The following is an 18,511-nucleotide window of genomic DNA, read 5'->3' as shown; positions in this document are numbered from 1 at the left end:
CAGAAAAACCACCTTAGGTTACAGAATTAAACAGATTAGAGATTAATGAATTACATTCTGATGCCAATTCTATTTCAAAGTATAGTAAACAATAAGTGTTTTGCTGAAAATAATTTGATAAAAATAAAACCATAAACCTATCAGTAAATAAACTCTTAGAGCGGGCAATAATGACAAATAATAAATTAAGCTCAGTAAAGAAAAGTTCAGTTTAAAAAATGTAATTTTCTTTAAAGAAAAAAAAAGGTATAATACCAACTATAATTAGTGGAATTGTTAATGGCTATTTTCATTGAATCCACAAATTATCGTTACTAGTCTCAAAGCACAGCATTCAACTAGAAATTAAGGGTGTAAAAGATATTTATACAAACAATCTGTCAGGAAAAATGTTACAGCAACTGGTAACAGCCTGAATTTAACGAAGGACAAGGTAGAAGATGAACTGGAAATCTGTGACTGTATCGCCTATACTAGCAAAGAGGAAATCTAAAGTTTAGATTTTAAACTATAGCCATCATCAAGGTTAACCATATCACAGTTTTAATTCTTAGACTTTTAGTAGGTCTACATTCCACCACAGATTTGTTCTATGGGATTCTGATAAGATACACTATTAACAGTTTTTCTCCAGACTTTTACATACCAATGCCAGTAAAAAGGCAAATCAAAACGCAGTAAAGCTTATAAAGCAAAATGTTGTAATATCTAATACTCGTCATACAAATGCTAGAAGAGTACTGAATTAAGACAGTTAAGTGGTGTAAGTTTCACCTGAAAATGACTTATCAGTCAACCATGCTAAATTCTGAAACTTAAAATTCAACCTAATGTCAGATAAAATCCCAGAGGTCAAATGAATATTTAAAATATTAAAAGCCTTTTTTTATGGGTCAGTTATATGCTTCAAATTTAAAAGAACTTTAAAGGATAATTCATTTTAAATTTATATTTTCATAAATCTTCGTAATACATAAAATTCAGACATTCAATTTCCAGTATTACCAGATTCAATTAAACGTGCTTGTTTAATGTATTGTGGCAAGATACTCCTTGGGGAGATTGTTCTATTCAGTTCTTAAAGAAGCACAATTCTCAGTGACTGTTTTACTTGAAAATAAATATTTATATATGTTGTTCTGACACCAGTTTATCAGGAGAATTCTATTTGTAGCATTTGAACAGCTCACTGCAGAAATACCACTTGCCTCAGCTGTTCTGCCATGCATTTGTAGTTCCAGAAAATCTTCTATAAGGGATTTGGATGAGAATCCTATACATATGAATTCACAACTTATTACTGCCCAAAAGGGTAGTACAGTCACCCCTCGGTATCCAAGGTGCATTGGTTCTAGGACCCCCCTCGGATACCAAAATCCTCACATGCTCAAGGTCCTTATGTAAAAAACCTACACACATTCTCCTGTATACTTTAAATCATTTCTAGATTACTTATGATACCTAACACAGTGTAAAAGTTATATAAATAGTTGTTATACAGTACTGCAACAAATGAAGACACAAGGCAAACAATTCTCAAACATCAAGCACTGAAGAGAGGCTGAAGATCTGTGAAATGGCAGGACGCTACAGTAGGGTATGCCGACACATCATTCATGTGGATTCAGCACATGCCAAATTCAAGTTTTGCTTTTTGGAACTTTTTAATTTTTTTTCCCAAATATGTTTGATTTTCAGGCAGTTGAATCCACAGATACAGAACCCATGGATAAGGAGGGCTGACTGTATACCACAAAGATCAGATAAGAATGAACCAAATGGAGGTCTCCAAGCTAATATAACTCAACTTGTAGTAATCAGATAATGACCTGTCATGTATACTCTATGGCTTTTCACAAAACAGAGCTTTAACAAGAATGAAAATCTAGACTAGTAACTGACACATTCAGAGTAAAATATAAAATGTATATTTAAAGCCTCAGTAGTATCTGTGAATATATGAATTGTAGGAAGCAGTTTTAATAGAAATATTTATATATGTTCATGTCAAGATAAATTATCCTCATTTTGGGTGTTTCAACAACAAAAATTGTTGAGCTCTATATCAACTATACCCTTAAAAAGGCTGAATAATGAACTACAGACTATTTAAAAACAACTATAAACAACATGAAGTCTACTTTATATCTTATATGTAAGTATACAACCTAGTCTTAAAATGTCATTTTGTTGAAATTTTACTTGGATTGTAAAGTTGGCCCTCCATATCCACAGGTTCCACATCTGTGGGTTCCACAAAGTGTGAATAGAAAATATTCGGAAAAAAAAAAGAAAGTTCCAAAAAGCAAAATGTGAATTTGCTGTGTGCCAACCACTACGTTGAATCCATATGAATGAAGCAATGTTTAGGCGTACCCTGCCGTAGCCTCCTGCCATTTCACAGATCCTCAGTCTCCCTCCAGCACTTGTTTGAAAATTGTTCCACCTCATGTCTCGTTCATTTGCTACTTGTGTGGACCCTTTGTTTCTGTGAAAAAAATGGCTCCTAAAAAGCAATTAAGTGGTCAAGGCAATCCCTCAAAGGCTAAGTGTGAGGGTGTTGAGGAAAGCAAGGGGAATGAATTTAAGGCTTGTAACGGATGGCTGGAAACCCTGGTGGCATAGTGGTTAAGAGCTATGGCCGCTAACCAAAAGGTCGGCAGTTCGAATCCACCAGGCGTTCCTTGGAAACTCTATGGGGCAGGTCTACTCTGTCCTACAGGGTCGCTATGAGTCGGAATCGACTCGACGGCAGTGGGTTTAGTTTTTTTGGTAAGGGATGGCTGTCTAACTATATGAAGTGCTACAGCCTCAAGAACTTCAAGACCACAGGAGAATAGGCATCAGCTGATGCTGAGGCAGCAACAGTGTTCCCAGAAGAGCTCAAGAAACTCACAGAAGAGAATGACTACCTTCCAGAGCAAGCCTTTAGTTGTGATAAAACAACTATTTATGTAGCATTTACACTGTATTAGGTATTACAAGTAATCTAAAGATAACTTAAAGTACATAGGGGGATGTGTGCAGGTTATACGCAAATACTATGCCATTTTATATAAGGGACTTGAGTTTCTGTGGATTTTGGAAACCATGGGGCTCCTGGAACCAAGCCCCTACAGATACCAAGGGACAAGTGTATACTGTGTACATTTGTTTTAAAATTCTAAAAAGTTAATTTTTTAGCTTCAAAAGTTTGTTCATAATTGCAGATTTGTAAAATAGCTGTAACAGTGGTTTTAATTCTGACTTCTCATTAGACTCTCCTGTGTAGCTTGTAAAAAATACAGATGCCTACCCCATCCCCTTCCCATCCCATTCCTGAACAATTCAGTCAAAAAATCATCAGGTAATAAGCAAAGTAGGTGTCTATGTGAGATGGGGGTGGATAGTTACATATGAGAGGATTAATCAAAAAAGCTACATATTAAGGATAATGACAGCCAGGTTTTCTGTCACAGAAGAGAGTTACAAATATGGAAAGCAAGAAAACTACAATTTTTTAAAATATATATAAAGACAAAGAAATATAGATGCAAATGTAAGTAGGTATGAATGAATATACATACATCTAATCCTTGGCTCTGTCTACCGAGAAAACCTAGGAGCAATGACATCTCAGTAAAAATGAGCACACTTAGCACTTAGCTGTTGGTTTCTAAATACCATTCTCCACAAAAAAGGAACCAGAATTCCTTGAAGAAATGGCTAATTTCAGGAGTGTGGGAAAGGAAAGTACGAATTGAGCCTAGAACATCTTCAGTAAGGAAGTACTCAAAGAATGGTGGAATCATGCCAAAAACACACAAAAGTAGGCTTGAAGGGCTCCCATTAGCCATATCTGGGACAATACGAACATAAGACTAAATACTGTAATAACCATATAATTCATTAAATAAAACACAAAATGAAAATTTGGTGATAAATAGGGTATTTACATAGTCTCAAGGCTCTTTCCTACAAATTATTCATTAATTAGAGAGGGAAGAAAATGGAGAAGACTAGTAGACAACACTTTAGTCAAGTGATTTAAGTTAACGTCACCATCCATGGTTAAATAAAAATCATGTGCCACCTGATTGAGTGTCTTAAGAAGAACAGTCTCATGTCTTATTCTTTTTGAAGATGCATCAAATAAATCTAACCATGAGAAAACATCAGAACAATGCAACATGAGGGACATTCTACAAGATAACTGGCCTGTAGTTGGAATCGACTCGACGGCACTGTTTTTTTTTTTAGTCTTCAAAAAGGTCAAGGTCATGAAAATCAAGGAAAGACAGAGAAACTGGCCAGATTAAAGACTAAAGAAACGTGAAAACTAAATGCAATGTGTGACTCTATGCTGGATACTTACAAAAGACATTATTGGGGCAAATAGCAACGCTTGAACGAGGTCTGGTGATTAGATGGTAGTAACACACCAATCTTAATTTTCTGAATTTGTTGGTTATATTCTGGATATGTAGGAAGATAAAAAATGGATTTAAAGCAAAGGTGTGATACCTATTCTTTCAGAAAGATTACGTTGGTAGCAGTATAGAACTGTCATCTCCAAATATTTTTGATGACATACCCTAATAGTGAAAAACATTTTACGCATGTAACCCAACATAAATATGCATGTGTGAAGTTATATTCCAGTTCTGTAATGCTAATAAATTATTTACGTTATAAATACACCCAGAAATGAAAATTAAAATGGGACAATACAGAAAATTAAGTTGATTTAGCAGATCATCTTGTGTGTATCCTTTGAGGTGCAAACACCTCATTTTAGAGACTTCTAACGAAGTGAGAAGATGAGTCTGGCAGACTTACTTAGACAACTTCTATAATAGAAGGAGCTGTAAAAGTATGTTGAGAAAAAGTACAGCACTAAGAGAAGCCCTGGTAGCACAGTGGATAAGTACTTGGCTGCTAATCAAAAGGTTGGGGGTTCAAACTCACCAGCGGCTCTGTGGGAGAAAGATGTGGCAGTCTGTTGCTGTAAAGATTACAGCTTTAGAAGCCCTATGGGACAGTTCTACTCTGTTCTATACAGTCACTTTGAGTCAGAACTGACTCAATGGCAATGATTTGGAGCCCTGGTGGAGCAGAAGCTTCAACCTTAGCTGCTAACAAAAAGGTAGGCAGTCCAAATCCACCAGCTGCTCCTTGGAGACCCTATGGGGCAGTTCTATTCTGTCCTATAGGGTTACTATGAGTTAGAATCAACTCAAGGGCAACGGGTTTGGGCTTTTTTGTTTTTTTTAATCAATCCAGTAGCAGTAAAGAAAAGGAACAAAGAGCAGACTAGAGAAATATTTAAGAAAGAAAAGTTACAGGACTCAAGAACTGCCTGCTATATGAGACAAGGATGGAAAGGCTTGAGGATGACTCCAGATACTTGACTTGGGTAAATGGATGGAAGTAAAGATGAAGGAAAGATAAGAGATGGGGGAGGTGAAGCAGGAAGCATAAAACACAATGTTCTTCCAGGCATATAGCATTCATTAGCAATAGAATCTTCATAACACAGTAACAAGCAGAAAGAAAAAAAAAAACCTAATGCATGGTGATAAGGAATAATGAACTCACTTGATCAAATATAAGCATAGTGTACCATCTGTATGGCAGCTACCTTAGTCAAATGTCTTTGAAGCATAGCCTATGGAAAAAGACATGCTGTGTATGTAGTGCTTCCATGTGTGTATATTTGTGTGTCTCTGTGTGTGCATACACATACACACACACATATACACACACACACCTATGCATATATCTGTGTCCATGTAGTTGGCCATTTTTCATGAAACCTAAAGTGACTATCAGGTTTATGAAGGGCTGATGAAGCAGAGAAATAGTCTTAAGCCATGCTTCATGGATTTGGGTAGAATTAAAAAGTTATTCTACTTTTAGGTAAAATATTATTAAATTAATATCATTAAAACTATCTACTTAGGAGTACTTCAGTGTTAGTGTGCTAAATCTAAAAATTATGGAAATGGATATAATCAATCTTGTTGAAATTTTGTGGAATTTCTATAAAAGTAATAGGCAGATTACTGACTGAGAAGATTTTTGTTTTCATGGTGCCCACAGCAGAGACCCTGTTACTTGAAAGATAAGGTAACATGGAAATAAATTATGCAGCCAAGAATATATATGGCAATATTTTAGAGTTCCCTTGGTACACAGAATTTGGACAAAACGCTAACACCTAAACAATGTTCAAAGTATAATGCATTTTCATGATAATGCTCAACTATGTATTTTACCTCCTACTAGCTAAAATTTTAAGCAAAGAAATAATAATTTCTTATACAGGAGTCAATTTTTTATAACAAAAATGAAGAATTGCTGAACTTACCATTTCTGACTACCACAGAGAAAGTGAGTTAAATATATATTTTATGGCTATAACAATAATTTTACATTCACATCCCCCTCACTTAAACTTATTGGCAATTTATTTACATCCTTCCTTTCTCATGGTAATAACTACTTCTGTCTTAGCTTTTCACATTATTACGATACATGAACATGACAAATATCTAACAAATAACTTTCCATCAAAGTAAATGGAGGAAAATAAAGGATAAGCAAATTCTGTGTTTCTTTTAGGCTATAAGATCACACTAATTTTCTTAACTTGGATGGTAGTAATATATTGCTTTCTGGATTTAAAAGCTTCTTAGCAATTCAATGAATCATACAGCATGGCATTATCTATCAATGCTTTCTTCTTAGGCCTCTCTACTAGCAAACATCTTTCAGGAGAATATGTGAACAGAAATTTACCATTTGCTAGTCACGAATGGAAGTCTTCAAAAGTAAGCAAAAGAAGATTGATGCAACATAAATATTCAAGGGCATGAATTAGGTCTTCTAAATTTCAGATTAAGTATTACATTAAATTTAATTTTTAACTGGAAAAAAATACAAATATATAATAGTCATGTCGGTAAAATGAAAGTACAATCCCAGTTCACAGCTGTAAATCCTTACAATATATTCTTAAAATAAATTGCTGTAACATTCCAAAATTTAGGCACCATATTTGGATGAAATTGTTTGTTTATATCTGGTATTCAATGCTGCCTTCCTAGTGAATTTTTATTCACAGTCCAAAAACCCATTCTCTTATACAGGGAAAACAAAAAACCTCACTCTTTCAATGGCTAGAAGCACCTGAAGCACGTATAAAATGTATGATATACTCCCCAAAAATGTGAAATAAGATCCCTTGCATCTTCAGTAATTGTTAACTCAATTATAATATAAATTAACAGAGCTTTTCTTTGTATTTAATATAACACTACATACCTAAAACCTGGCGGCGTGGTGGGTAAGTGCTACAGCTGCTAACCAATGGGTTGGCAGTTCAAATCCACCAGGCGCTCCTTGGAAATTCTATGGGGCAGTTCTACTCTGTTCTATAGGGTCACTATGAGTCCAAATCGACTCAATGGCACTGGGGTTGGGTATACGTATAGTAGTATAAAACATTTCAAAAGAACATATGATAAAATGCATATTTATGAAAGACTGTAAACCCTGTTTGAAAAATTGCTTTTCTAATTAGTTTGTTGGGGATAAGGAGGAACCCCAAACAAATACTGACATAGAAAACCTACATACACTGCAAAGAGTCACATAAAACAACTATCTAAAACTTCTATTAATATAAAGCATTTTCTCTGACCATGACACCTTAAAAGTAGAAACCAATAACAGGAATAGCAAGGAAAAAAAAAATCAAATACATGGAAACTGAATAACACCTTACTTAAAAACCATGGGGTAGTAGAAGAAATCAAAGGTAGAATAAAATATTCCTAAAATCTAATGAGAATGAAAACACATCTTACCAAAACCTTTGGGACACAGCAAAAGCAGTGCTTAGAGATCCATTTATAACAATAAAAGCACACATCAAAAGAGAATAAAGGGCCAAAATCAAAACATTAACCCTACAACTCAAACAAATAGAAAAACAACAGCAAAAGAACCAGACAATCACCAGAAGAAAGGAAATAATAAAGGTTAGAGCAAAAATTAATAAAACAGAAAAACATTAGAAAGAACCAACAACACCAGAAGTTGGTTTTTTGAAAAGATTTTTAAAAAACTGACAAACCATTGGCCAAATTGACAAAAGAAAAGCAGGAGAGGAACCAAATAGCCCAAGTAAGAAATGAGATGGGGGAACATCACAAAAAAACCATCTGAAATAAAAAGGATCATAACAAAATACTATAAAATTGCACAACAAATTTGTAAACCTAGAGGAAATTGACAAATTTCTAGAAATATAGTACCTACCAAAACTAACACAAACTGAGGTAGAAAAAGTAAACACAGCCATAACAAAAGAAGAACTCAAAGAGGTATTAAAAAAAGAAAAAAACCCAACCAAAAAAAGCCATGGTCCAGATGGCGTCACTGGAGAATTCTACCAAACATTCAGAGAAGTGCTCGTGTCAGTACTATTCAAACTATTTCAGAGCATACCAAAGGAAGAAATACTCCCTATTTCATTCGATGAGGCCAACATAACCAGGCAAAGATACCAAAAAAAAAAAAAAAAAAGAAAGAAAATTACACACCAATATCTCTCATAAATATAGACGCAAAAATTCTCAACAAAATTCTAGCCAATAGAATTCAACAGCACATCAAAACAATAATATACCACAACCAAGGTGGATTCATACCAGGTATGCAAGGATGGTTCAATATTAGAAAATCAATCAATTAATCTACCACATACATAAAACAAAAGAATCACATGATCATCTCAATCGAAGTAGAAAGGGCATTTGATAAAGTCCAACACCCATTCCTGAATAAGAAAAGGCACTTACACAAAACCAACAACCAACATTATTCTCAACAGAGAGAGACTGAAAGCATTCCCTTAAGAATGGAAACCAGACAGGGATGTCCTTTATCACCACTCCTATTTAATATCATACTGGAAATCCTAGCTAGACCAATAAGGCAAGAAAAAGAAATAAAGGGCATCGAAATTGGTAAGGAAGGAGTAAAACTATCCCTATTCGCAGATGATATGATCTTATACTTAGAAAATACCAGATTCCTCAAAAAAAGATACTGGAACTAATAGAAACATTCAGCAAAGTAGCAGGATACAAGATCAACATAAAAAAAATCAGTTGGATTCCTCTACACCAACAAAAAGAACATAGAAATCAGGGAACAATACCATTTACAATAGCCCCCAAAAGATAAAACAGTCAGGGATAAATCTAACCAAGGATGTAAAAGACCTATATAAAGAAAAATACAAAATACTACTGCAGGAAACCAAAACAGACCTACATAAATGGAAAAAAAAAAAAAAAACTATATTCATGAAAAGGAAGGCTTAACATTGTGAAAATGTCAATACTACCTAAAGCAATCTACAGGTATAATGCAATCCTGATCCAAATTCCAATAGCATTCTTTAACAAGATGAAAAAATTAATCATTAACCCTGTATGGAAAGGAAAGAGGCCCTGGATAAGTAAGCATTATTGAAGAAGAACAAAACAAGGGGCCTCACACTACCAGATCCTAGAACCTACTATACTACCACAGTAATTACAACAACCTGGTGCTGGTACAACAGCAGACACATAGACCAATGAAACACAATGGAGAACCCAGATGTAAATCCACCCACCTAACAGTCAGCTGATCTTTGACAAAGAGCCAAAGTCCATTAAACGGTGAAAAGACAGCCTATTTAACAAATGGTGCTAGCAAAACTGGATGTCCATTTGTAAAAAAATGAAACAGTACCCATACCTCACATCGTACACAAAAATTAACTCAAAATGGATTAAAAAAAAAAAAAAAAAACCTAACTATAAAATCTAGAACTATAAAGATAATGAAAGAAAAAGTAAGAAAACTTCTAGGGGCCCTAATATATGGCGTATACAGAATACCAAACATAAGTAAAAAATGCACACACCAGAAAATAAACTAGATAAATGGGACTTCCTAAAAATGAAATACTTATGCTCATCAAAAAACTTCTCCAAAAAAGTTAAATGAGAACTACAGACTGGGAAAAAAATTTTGACTAGGACACATCCAACAAGGGTCTAATCTCTAAAATCTGTAGAAAACTTCAATACCTCAACAACAAAGAAAAAATCCAATTAAAAAATGGACAAAGGATGTGAACAGACAGTATACCAAAGAAGACAGTTAGACGGCTAACAAACACATGAAGAAATGCCTGCAATCATTAGCCACTAGAGAGATGCCAATCAAAACTACAATGAGATACTATCTTACTCCGACATTGCTGGCGCTTATCAAAAAACCAGAAAATAAAAAATGTTGGAGAGGTATAAGACGGGAACTCTTCTACACTGCTGGTGAGAATGTAAAATCGTACAACCAGTTTCAAAAATGGTATGGTGCTTCCTCAAAAAGCTAGAAATAAGAATACCATATGACCCTGCAATCCCACTCCTAGGTATATACCCCAAAGAAGTAAGAGCTGTGGCATGAGTAGACATATGCACACCCACGTTCACTGCAGCATTACTCACAATAGCAAAAAGACAGATCAATAGAGTAATAGATCAACAAACTGTGGCACATGCATACAAAAGAATACTACCCAATGATAAAGAAAAATTATGAATCTGCAAAACATCTCACAACATGGATGAATTTGAAGGACATTATGCGGAGTGAAATAAGTCAATCATAAAAGGACAAATATTGTATGAGACCACTATGATAAAGAAGCAAGTAAAGGTTTACACATGGGGGGAAAAAACTTTCTTTGATGGTTACCAGGGATGAGGGGAGGGAGGGAAACTATCAAATAGGTAGAAGACACATGTCAATTTTGGTGAAAGGAAAGGCAATACACAATAAAGGGGAAGTCAGCAAAACATGACCAAGGCATGAGAGGAACACAAGAACAAAGGGCAACAAAGGTAATTACTATTGCATAGACAATCCTGCAACAAGTATTAACAAACACTAATTTACCAATGGGATACACTGCTAGATAGATACTCCAAGAGGTGTAGAGGGTATAAGGGAACACACTTATCTGCAGATATAGGTTTGGTGATGGATATTTCCACACACATAACTGTAAGTGCTGTGTATATATTAACATAGACAATAGAGCACACAAGAACCACAGTCAGGGCAACTTCTTAGATATAACCAAACACCTTGTAGGATGAAGTTCCTACGCTGGAAGGCCAAGGGTCATCTATGTCAATCGGCACAACATAGTTCATAAAGACAAAGTTCTGCATCCTACTTTGGTGAGTAGCGTCTGGGGTGTTAAAAGCTTACAAGCGGCCATCTAAGACACAACAATCGGTCTCTTACAGTCTAGAGCAAAAAAGAAAACCAAAGACCCAAGGGAGCAATTAAACGAAAAGCCTAGCTGACCACATGAACCCCAGCCTACATGACCCTGAAACCGGAAGAACTAGATGGTGCCTGGCTACCATGACCTACCACTTTGCCTGGGATCACAACAGAGGGTCCTGAACAAAGTGGGAAAAAAATTGCAGAGCAGAAAACCAAATCCACAAAAAAGATGAGACTAACTGGTCTGATAGAGACTGGGGAAACCCAAGGGACTATGGTCCTAAGAGACCCTTCTAAACTAGAACTGAAGCCAACACTGGAGACCATCCTTCAGCCAAACCATATGCAGGCCCATAAAATATAGAACACCCAAGAGGAACCACGTGTTCCTTGGAACAATCTATTATATGAGATCAAAAGGGCAATATGTGCCTAAAAGCAAAGATGTGACGGCAGAAAGGGGTAACAATTCAGGATGAAAGGAAACAGGGAATCTAGAACAGAAATGGAGGGAAGGCAGACACATTATGGGAAACGGAACCAATGTTCACGGACCACTTTGTGTACAAACTATTGGATGGGAAATGAATTTGCTCTGTAAACTTTCACTTAATATACAATAATTTTTTAAATTATTTTTTTCAAATATAATTTCTTGAATACATTTTTAATTATGCAATAAAACTTTCTGATATTAAATATGCTCCCTCATAAATCTGGATCTTTATAAAATGACTGAAAAATAGTTCTTACTATTGTGTAGTTTATATGTTTGGGCAAAAATGTTTGATTATTAAATGATACATATAGCATAATCTATTTAAAAATTATTATACACAACTAAAATTTTAAATAAATCCTAGGTATATAAAAAAATTTTAAATACTTTATTTAAAATCAATTTCTCAATAAATAAACTTTTGCAGAAAGCCTCTTTAGTAAGCTGGAGCAAATCATTTTAATTATTGGTAAGAAAAACACTTTAGATTTCACAATATGACAGGAATTCAGTATCAATTTTAATTCACTCTAGGATGAACAAATGCATTTAAGTGGCATTGAGGAAAGATGACTTGATGTTCACACTACAACAGATAGTTAATTTCCATTGTCTCTTTAAGGGAGAAAAAATTTCTGAACCCAGAGCTCATCAGAGTTTTTTAGCTATGTTACTATTTCTACCAAATGAGTCAAAGCCTCAGGAATCCAGCTATTTACTCACACGCTCCACACAAACATACAATCATGTTAAACTGTAGATTACCGCGGTTTAAGATTAGAATGTTGATATTCAAAAGAAGTAATTTCAACAGCTTATTTTTTAGAATAAACGATAAAACAACTTCATTATAAATTTCTTCCTTTCTACTTGGCTAAAATAGGTATCAGAAATAAGATTTAGGATATGAAAACCAGTTTTATTAAAAAACCAAGCCAAAACCAAACCAGTTGCTGCTGAGTCGACTCCAACTCATAGCAATCCCATGTGTATCAGAATAGAGCTATGCTCTATAGGTTTTCAATAGCTGATTTTCAGAAGTAGATTGCCAGGTCTTTCTTCCAAGGCACACTGGGTAGACTCAAACCTTCAACCTTTTGATTAGCAATCGAGTGCATTAACCATTTGTACCACCCAGGGACTCTCTTTATTAAAGAACAGACTTTACAAAACATTCAGATATACTTATAATATTTTAAGATGGATTATTGACAAATAAAAATTGGATTTTATTGGTTATTCTGTTGAGATACACACACACACACACACACATAAGTCATAAGAATCAGGGCAGAATTTCCCTGCGATTGCCTAGGTGTCGTAAATGGCAAAGGGTGACTTTTTTTTTTTTGGCTATCAAGGGCACTATTTAATATGCTACAGTAACATAGAGAATACATAAAACCACCAAACATTCCATAGACGAAATTTATATAATTTAGGAGGAAATTTTTTTTTTTAATACAAAGGCAATAAAATCACCACAGCAATATAATTTTTAAGTACACTAGATTAAAATGTTGGTCCCTCATATTTCAATTCTCTTTAAATTTAGGAAGCTGATGGTGTGGTATGGAAAAACGATCAAAACTAAGGGAAACAACCCTTTTCCTTACAGCCTTTTTTCTTCTTACCTTGGAAGACGAAGAGTCACACTCCTGACATATCCATCCATAGCCTGTTTGTTTAGGAGACTTTTTCAAAGGAGGATCCAAACAGCCAAAATGGTAGCAGAGTCTGCATTCATCACACCTGCAGAGTAAACAGATTTATACAATATCTAAATAGTGCAAAAACTATATTTTTAGAAGATATAGAGGCAAACTACTCTACACTTCAATTTTAATACTGTAAATGCTATTCTTGTCTCACAAGATTATTAATGTCTCTGACAAAGGCAACTTAAACCTGGAATAAATATTTAAGGAAAAATGAAATACAACAATAAAAATGACAAAAATAGAAATATTCAGAACACTTTGATAGTAGAAATGTTACAAGAGCATATGAATGAATATATGTTGTACAGTCATATGTACAAAAGACTAACACAACCTCAACAATTTCAAATCTGAAGTTAAAGAATTAATCATTTACCCATGAGACAGTTTAAAAACAGATTTAATAACACTTTACAATACTAAATACATACAATTCAAGATTATGAATTCAATTCAATACATTATGAAGGTGTTCTGAATTTTAGAACTCTAAGAAATTCTACTAGGCTACACTAAACTGGAATTAATGACTTATAATTTATACCTCATCACTTTCTCCAAGTTAGAGGAGATCATAAATGAACTTTATAATGTTTACACCATGCTAACACAATCTATAGCAAATAAAAACAATTTTTTTAATTAAATCACAGAGCACTTAATTATACAAAAGAGGTAAGAAACCTCTTTAAGAATTTGATATTACTCTTTCAAAATTTGCCTGTCACTTTCAATGCATTTGGTTTTTCAAAGTTATCTCCTACTACATTTTAAAGCTTATTAACATTTCTTTTGAAAGTGTCTTGGCCACCTATGATGTACAAAATCTAAAAAAACTATCATACCTATTCTTCGTTTCAGACAATCTCATCCTGCTGACAATGAAGAAAGATCTGAATTATTACAGTGTTTTGTAAACAGAATGTTGCATCAGTTGGAAAAGCAAGACCAAAATTTAACAACAAATAAGATGTATACATCTTATAGAAGTGGTTATCTTCTTCACTTGTTTGTGTAATCTTTGTAATTTTTTATTTATTAAAAAAAAACTTCCTCCAAACCAACTGTCAGATTGTTTTTATTTATCATTATTCTTACTGATTTAAAACTTCACAAATCAAGACACCCACAACTAAGAAACTAGAAGGAAAAACTTATAGAAGACAAATTATTTGAATAAAGTGCAAAATTACTATTAAATACACTTTGTTAGAAAAAAGGGAAAGGAGCTCTTATTACAAAAACACAAAAGAAAAACAATTGACTTTAAAATGCCCATCACAACAAAGAAGACTATGCTCGACATTTACAGTAAACACTTCATATCATCCTACAATTACTCATCTCCCAAAGACCCATTTTGGAAATTAAGAGTTTCAGAAAGGCTAAGCAAATTAGCTAAGTTATTCAGGTATAATACATTTAAAACACAATTAAATGTCACAAACGTATGCATTTTTTCTCTATAATTTTTTACTTTATGAACCAAATAAGCTTATGTACTTTTCTTCCTCAAAAATCTTCTTTTAGGCTCAAGATAACCAAAATTTCCACAAATATTAGCCTTATATGGGCTTCAAAAATTTTTACTATGATAATTCTAGTTATAGAAACAGATAAAATTAAACAGGAGCAACATACTTTACTCAATATGTCAATATTATAAATATATCATCCAAAGTATATATTCAAAAACAGTTAAAATGTTCAAAAACCTGTTTTTCTGGAATTAAGAAAAACTAATGAGAAATATACACCTCACCTCAAATGTAACACAGACTAATGATAAGCCTACTCAATTTTATGACTTCTTTCTCAATACAATTTATTTACCTTCCAATAGCTAAAATTTCAGTTACATTTATATATGGTTATAGGAACCCTCAGACTGTAAGTGTTTCTGAGTTGAGAAGGTTACGATTTCTAGATAGTTATGGCATACTCCTTTAAACATGAAAACTAGTCTATCAATCATCTTTGGTAGGAAATTGAAAAGGAATCACATCATCTGCTTCATCATGAAAATATATAAAATATAATTCACTTCACCTTGCCACCTCAGAGTTATAGTAAATAACAGATACCACTACATGTCCAACAGCGTGCCAATATGCTGTACCTATAGTGAGTACTGTCAGTCGGTTAATCTGTTTGAATCTGTTCAACTTCTACAGGTTTTCAGGGTCCTCACTTGCTTGATACTATCAGCCATTGCTTCCTGATACTGTCAGTTTTTCTAAGCATTTTTCCCCAACAGTAAGTTGTTGTGGATTTAGAAACCAACATACTAAACTTAATACTATGCAAACTGACAGTAAAAAATCATGAGAACTTCTACTAAGTATACAGATACAATTTTGGCTGTTAACTAGTCTTTTTTGCTAAACTTCAAGTTTTGGGGCCAATTAATCTGAGTTCTTGATAAGTGAGGAGTTACAGCATTAGTATTTTCATAGTTCAATAGCAAGTTATAACTAATTACTGAATATGTATTTTATAACTGTGTCATAATCATTTATAAATTATGATTCCTAGTGTGTAACAATGCAAACATCATCATGAATGTAGAGGTGTATCATAATTCATTATTTTTTACCTTCATGTACTTAGGTGATTCTTGTCATATAGATATGAGTTTCCAGCTAATAAATAACAAGTTTGCTACACTGACATAGTTCCTATCTGTTGCAAATTTTAATTAATATAAAAATCAAGATTTTTTTCAGCTCAAGAACCAATGTAAAAGGAAAGAAAAGGTTTTATATGCAAGCTTTGTGAAGAGGTAATGTTGAAACACATGTCATTTTCAAATGACCTAATTCTTAACTAATGATCCCTTCATTAGTGACACCTTCCAGAACGACTTACGCTACATGTGGAACTCTAATGCATTTGTGATGGTTCTAGAGGAAAAGCAGAATTTGTTTGTCAGAATTAGGAGTGATATGGAAGCTCTCCAAAGTTCTAGCTCATTCCTGAGAAAATAAAATCTGCAACTGTCAGACTAAATGGCAAAAAGGTAACACTCATAGGAACTGCCAAAATCCAGGAGAGAAAAGAAAAAGCAGAGAGAAATAACCCAATCTTGATGTCAATAAATATAAGTGCTTTCTACAGATGTCTGAAATTATTTCCATGTGGAAAAAATCTGGTTGTTTCCACATTAGAATACTGAGTTGAAAAATATCATAGCTTATGTGCTGCTAACATATATATATTATATATATGTATACGTTATATATATAAGCAGCCCGTAAACTATGAATTTCAAATGTATATCCTAATTTTACATATATATATATATATATAAGCAGAACATAAGCTATGAATTTCATTCATATATATCTCCTAATAATACAAGTGAACTCTAGTGGAATTTGCAAGAATCAACACACCATAGAGATACCAATAACAATCTTAAAAATCAAATAACAATGTAGATGGTCAAAATAGTGGATAACTTATTTCATGCACACACACACCAGTTCATATCCTTTAGTAATTCTTGTCAGCAAAAAATTCTGGCTATGTCATAAATTTAGAGCATTTCAAAAGCTCAAAAATTAAAAACTTGTATAAATGTCTGCAATCATTCTGCTACCTAAAGCTGAAATGTGAGTTGAACTAGTTATTGATCAAATTACTGTTCCTATTCTCTACCTTTATTTCTTATATATATTTGGAAACACATCATTGCAGCACATACTATAGTACGTATTAAACTTATCAAAATACTGAATAAAATGCTTGAAATGCCTTTTGCAAAAGCAGTCACTGACCAACAAAAGTATATAGTGCTATAACACAATATACTTTATTAAATAACACAAACGTCTATGTAATAAAAACTGACTTTTTTACTATACATTATTAAATAGAAATGCAATGTCTTAAAATATTAAAGAGAATATAAAACTAACCTTTAAAGAAACGCTATGAATTTTTTTTTAATAAAACACAAACTGGATGATTAAGAATTATCCTTTAAACATCTAAAAAATACTGTACACATTAACACTAAAATTACGATTCTAAAATTGCAATTTCAAGTGAGATAAAATGAATCCCATTTGTAAGATAAAAGGAAACCTAACTGTTTAATTAGATTCTTACTAAGTACGACTTCCTATGTATCAGATTCATGAAGGATACAATTGTAAATAACAAAATAGCTTTATATATGGCCTTTTACACACTGATTTAACAAAATGTGATGACTAAAACACAGATCTATATGTATTTAAAATACTTACTTAGCATATGATTAAGTATAGCACCCTAGACAAAGAAGAGGAAGAAAATGATTTATGTACATGAGTACTATGATCCATCCAACAAGCAATCAGTCATGTGTTTATCTGATTACTAAAACATGTATACAAGTAAAAAGAAGCAACTGATTTATTTCCTCCTGTAACTAAGAGACAGGATAAAAGTCAGTGTTCCAAAGGGTTCCTTTTACTCTTCCAGTTTATAATTTACAATTTCACTAGAGGAGTACACTAAGTAGCTGTTCTTAAAAAGTTGCCAAAAGACGTAAGTGCACCTCCTATACATATAATTTATAGCCAGATGACAATCTAAACCTCAGGTAAAAGAGAAACATAATATTCATAACAGGAACTTGAAAAGAGATGTACATTTTTTATGATCAAGTTGATCAACGATCATAACTCTTCTTTTTAATGTTGATGAAACAGTATTTTGATGCCTTACAAGTCCACAGAGTAAAATTAAGAACTGATTCTAAAAATACATACTATTACATCTGTTCACACTTGAAAAAACAACTAAATATCAAGAGAATTGAAAAGTTGAATATTCTTCATCATTTTTATGTAAAAATTCTATACCACAAAGATCGGAAGAATTAAGTCTTGAGATTAAAATAAAAATCTAACTAGCAACTCAAACACCTACACAAACCTATTAACCAGTAATGATGAAT

General features: G+C 33.3%; 1 protein-coding gene across 2 annotated transcripts in view; it reads right to left on the bottom strand.

Moving 5' to 3' along the window:
* Positions 1–18,511, bottom strand: part of PHF14 (PHD finger protein 14) — a 198,991-nt gene that overhangs the window by 50,218 nt on the left and 130,262 nt on the right. Inside the window, exon 17 of one of the 2 annotated variants that reach the window (XM_049894772.1) lies at positions 13,477–13,594. In XM_049894772.1, coding sequence (XP_049750729.1) covers positions 13,477–13,594 — 118 coding nt within the window. Of the gene's footprint in view, positions 1–12,347; positions 13,595–18,511 lie in introns of those variants that run through there. The other variant, XM_049894771.1, reaches the window with a different exon arrangement.

This window comes from Elephas maximus, chromosome 8 (genome assembly GCF_024166365.1).
Source record: "Elephas maximus indicus isolate mEleMax1 chromosome 8, mEleMax1 primary haplotype, whole genome shotgun sequence".
Classification (NCBI taxonomy): domain Eukaryota; kingdom Metazoa; phylum Chordata; class Mammalia; order Proboscidea; family Elephantidae; genus Elephas; species Elephas maximus.
Note: the sequence above shows the minus strand (reverse complement) of the source record. Positions and strands in the feature narration are given on the sequence as shown.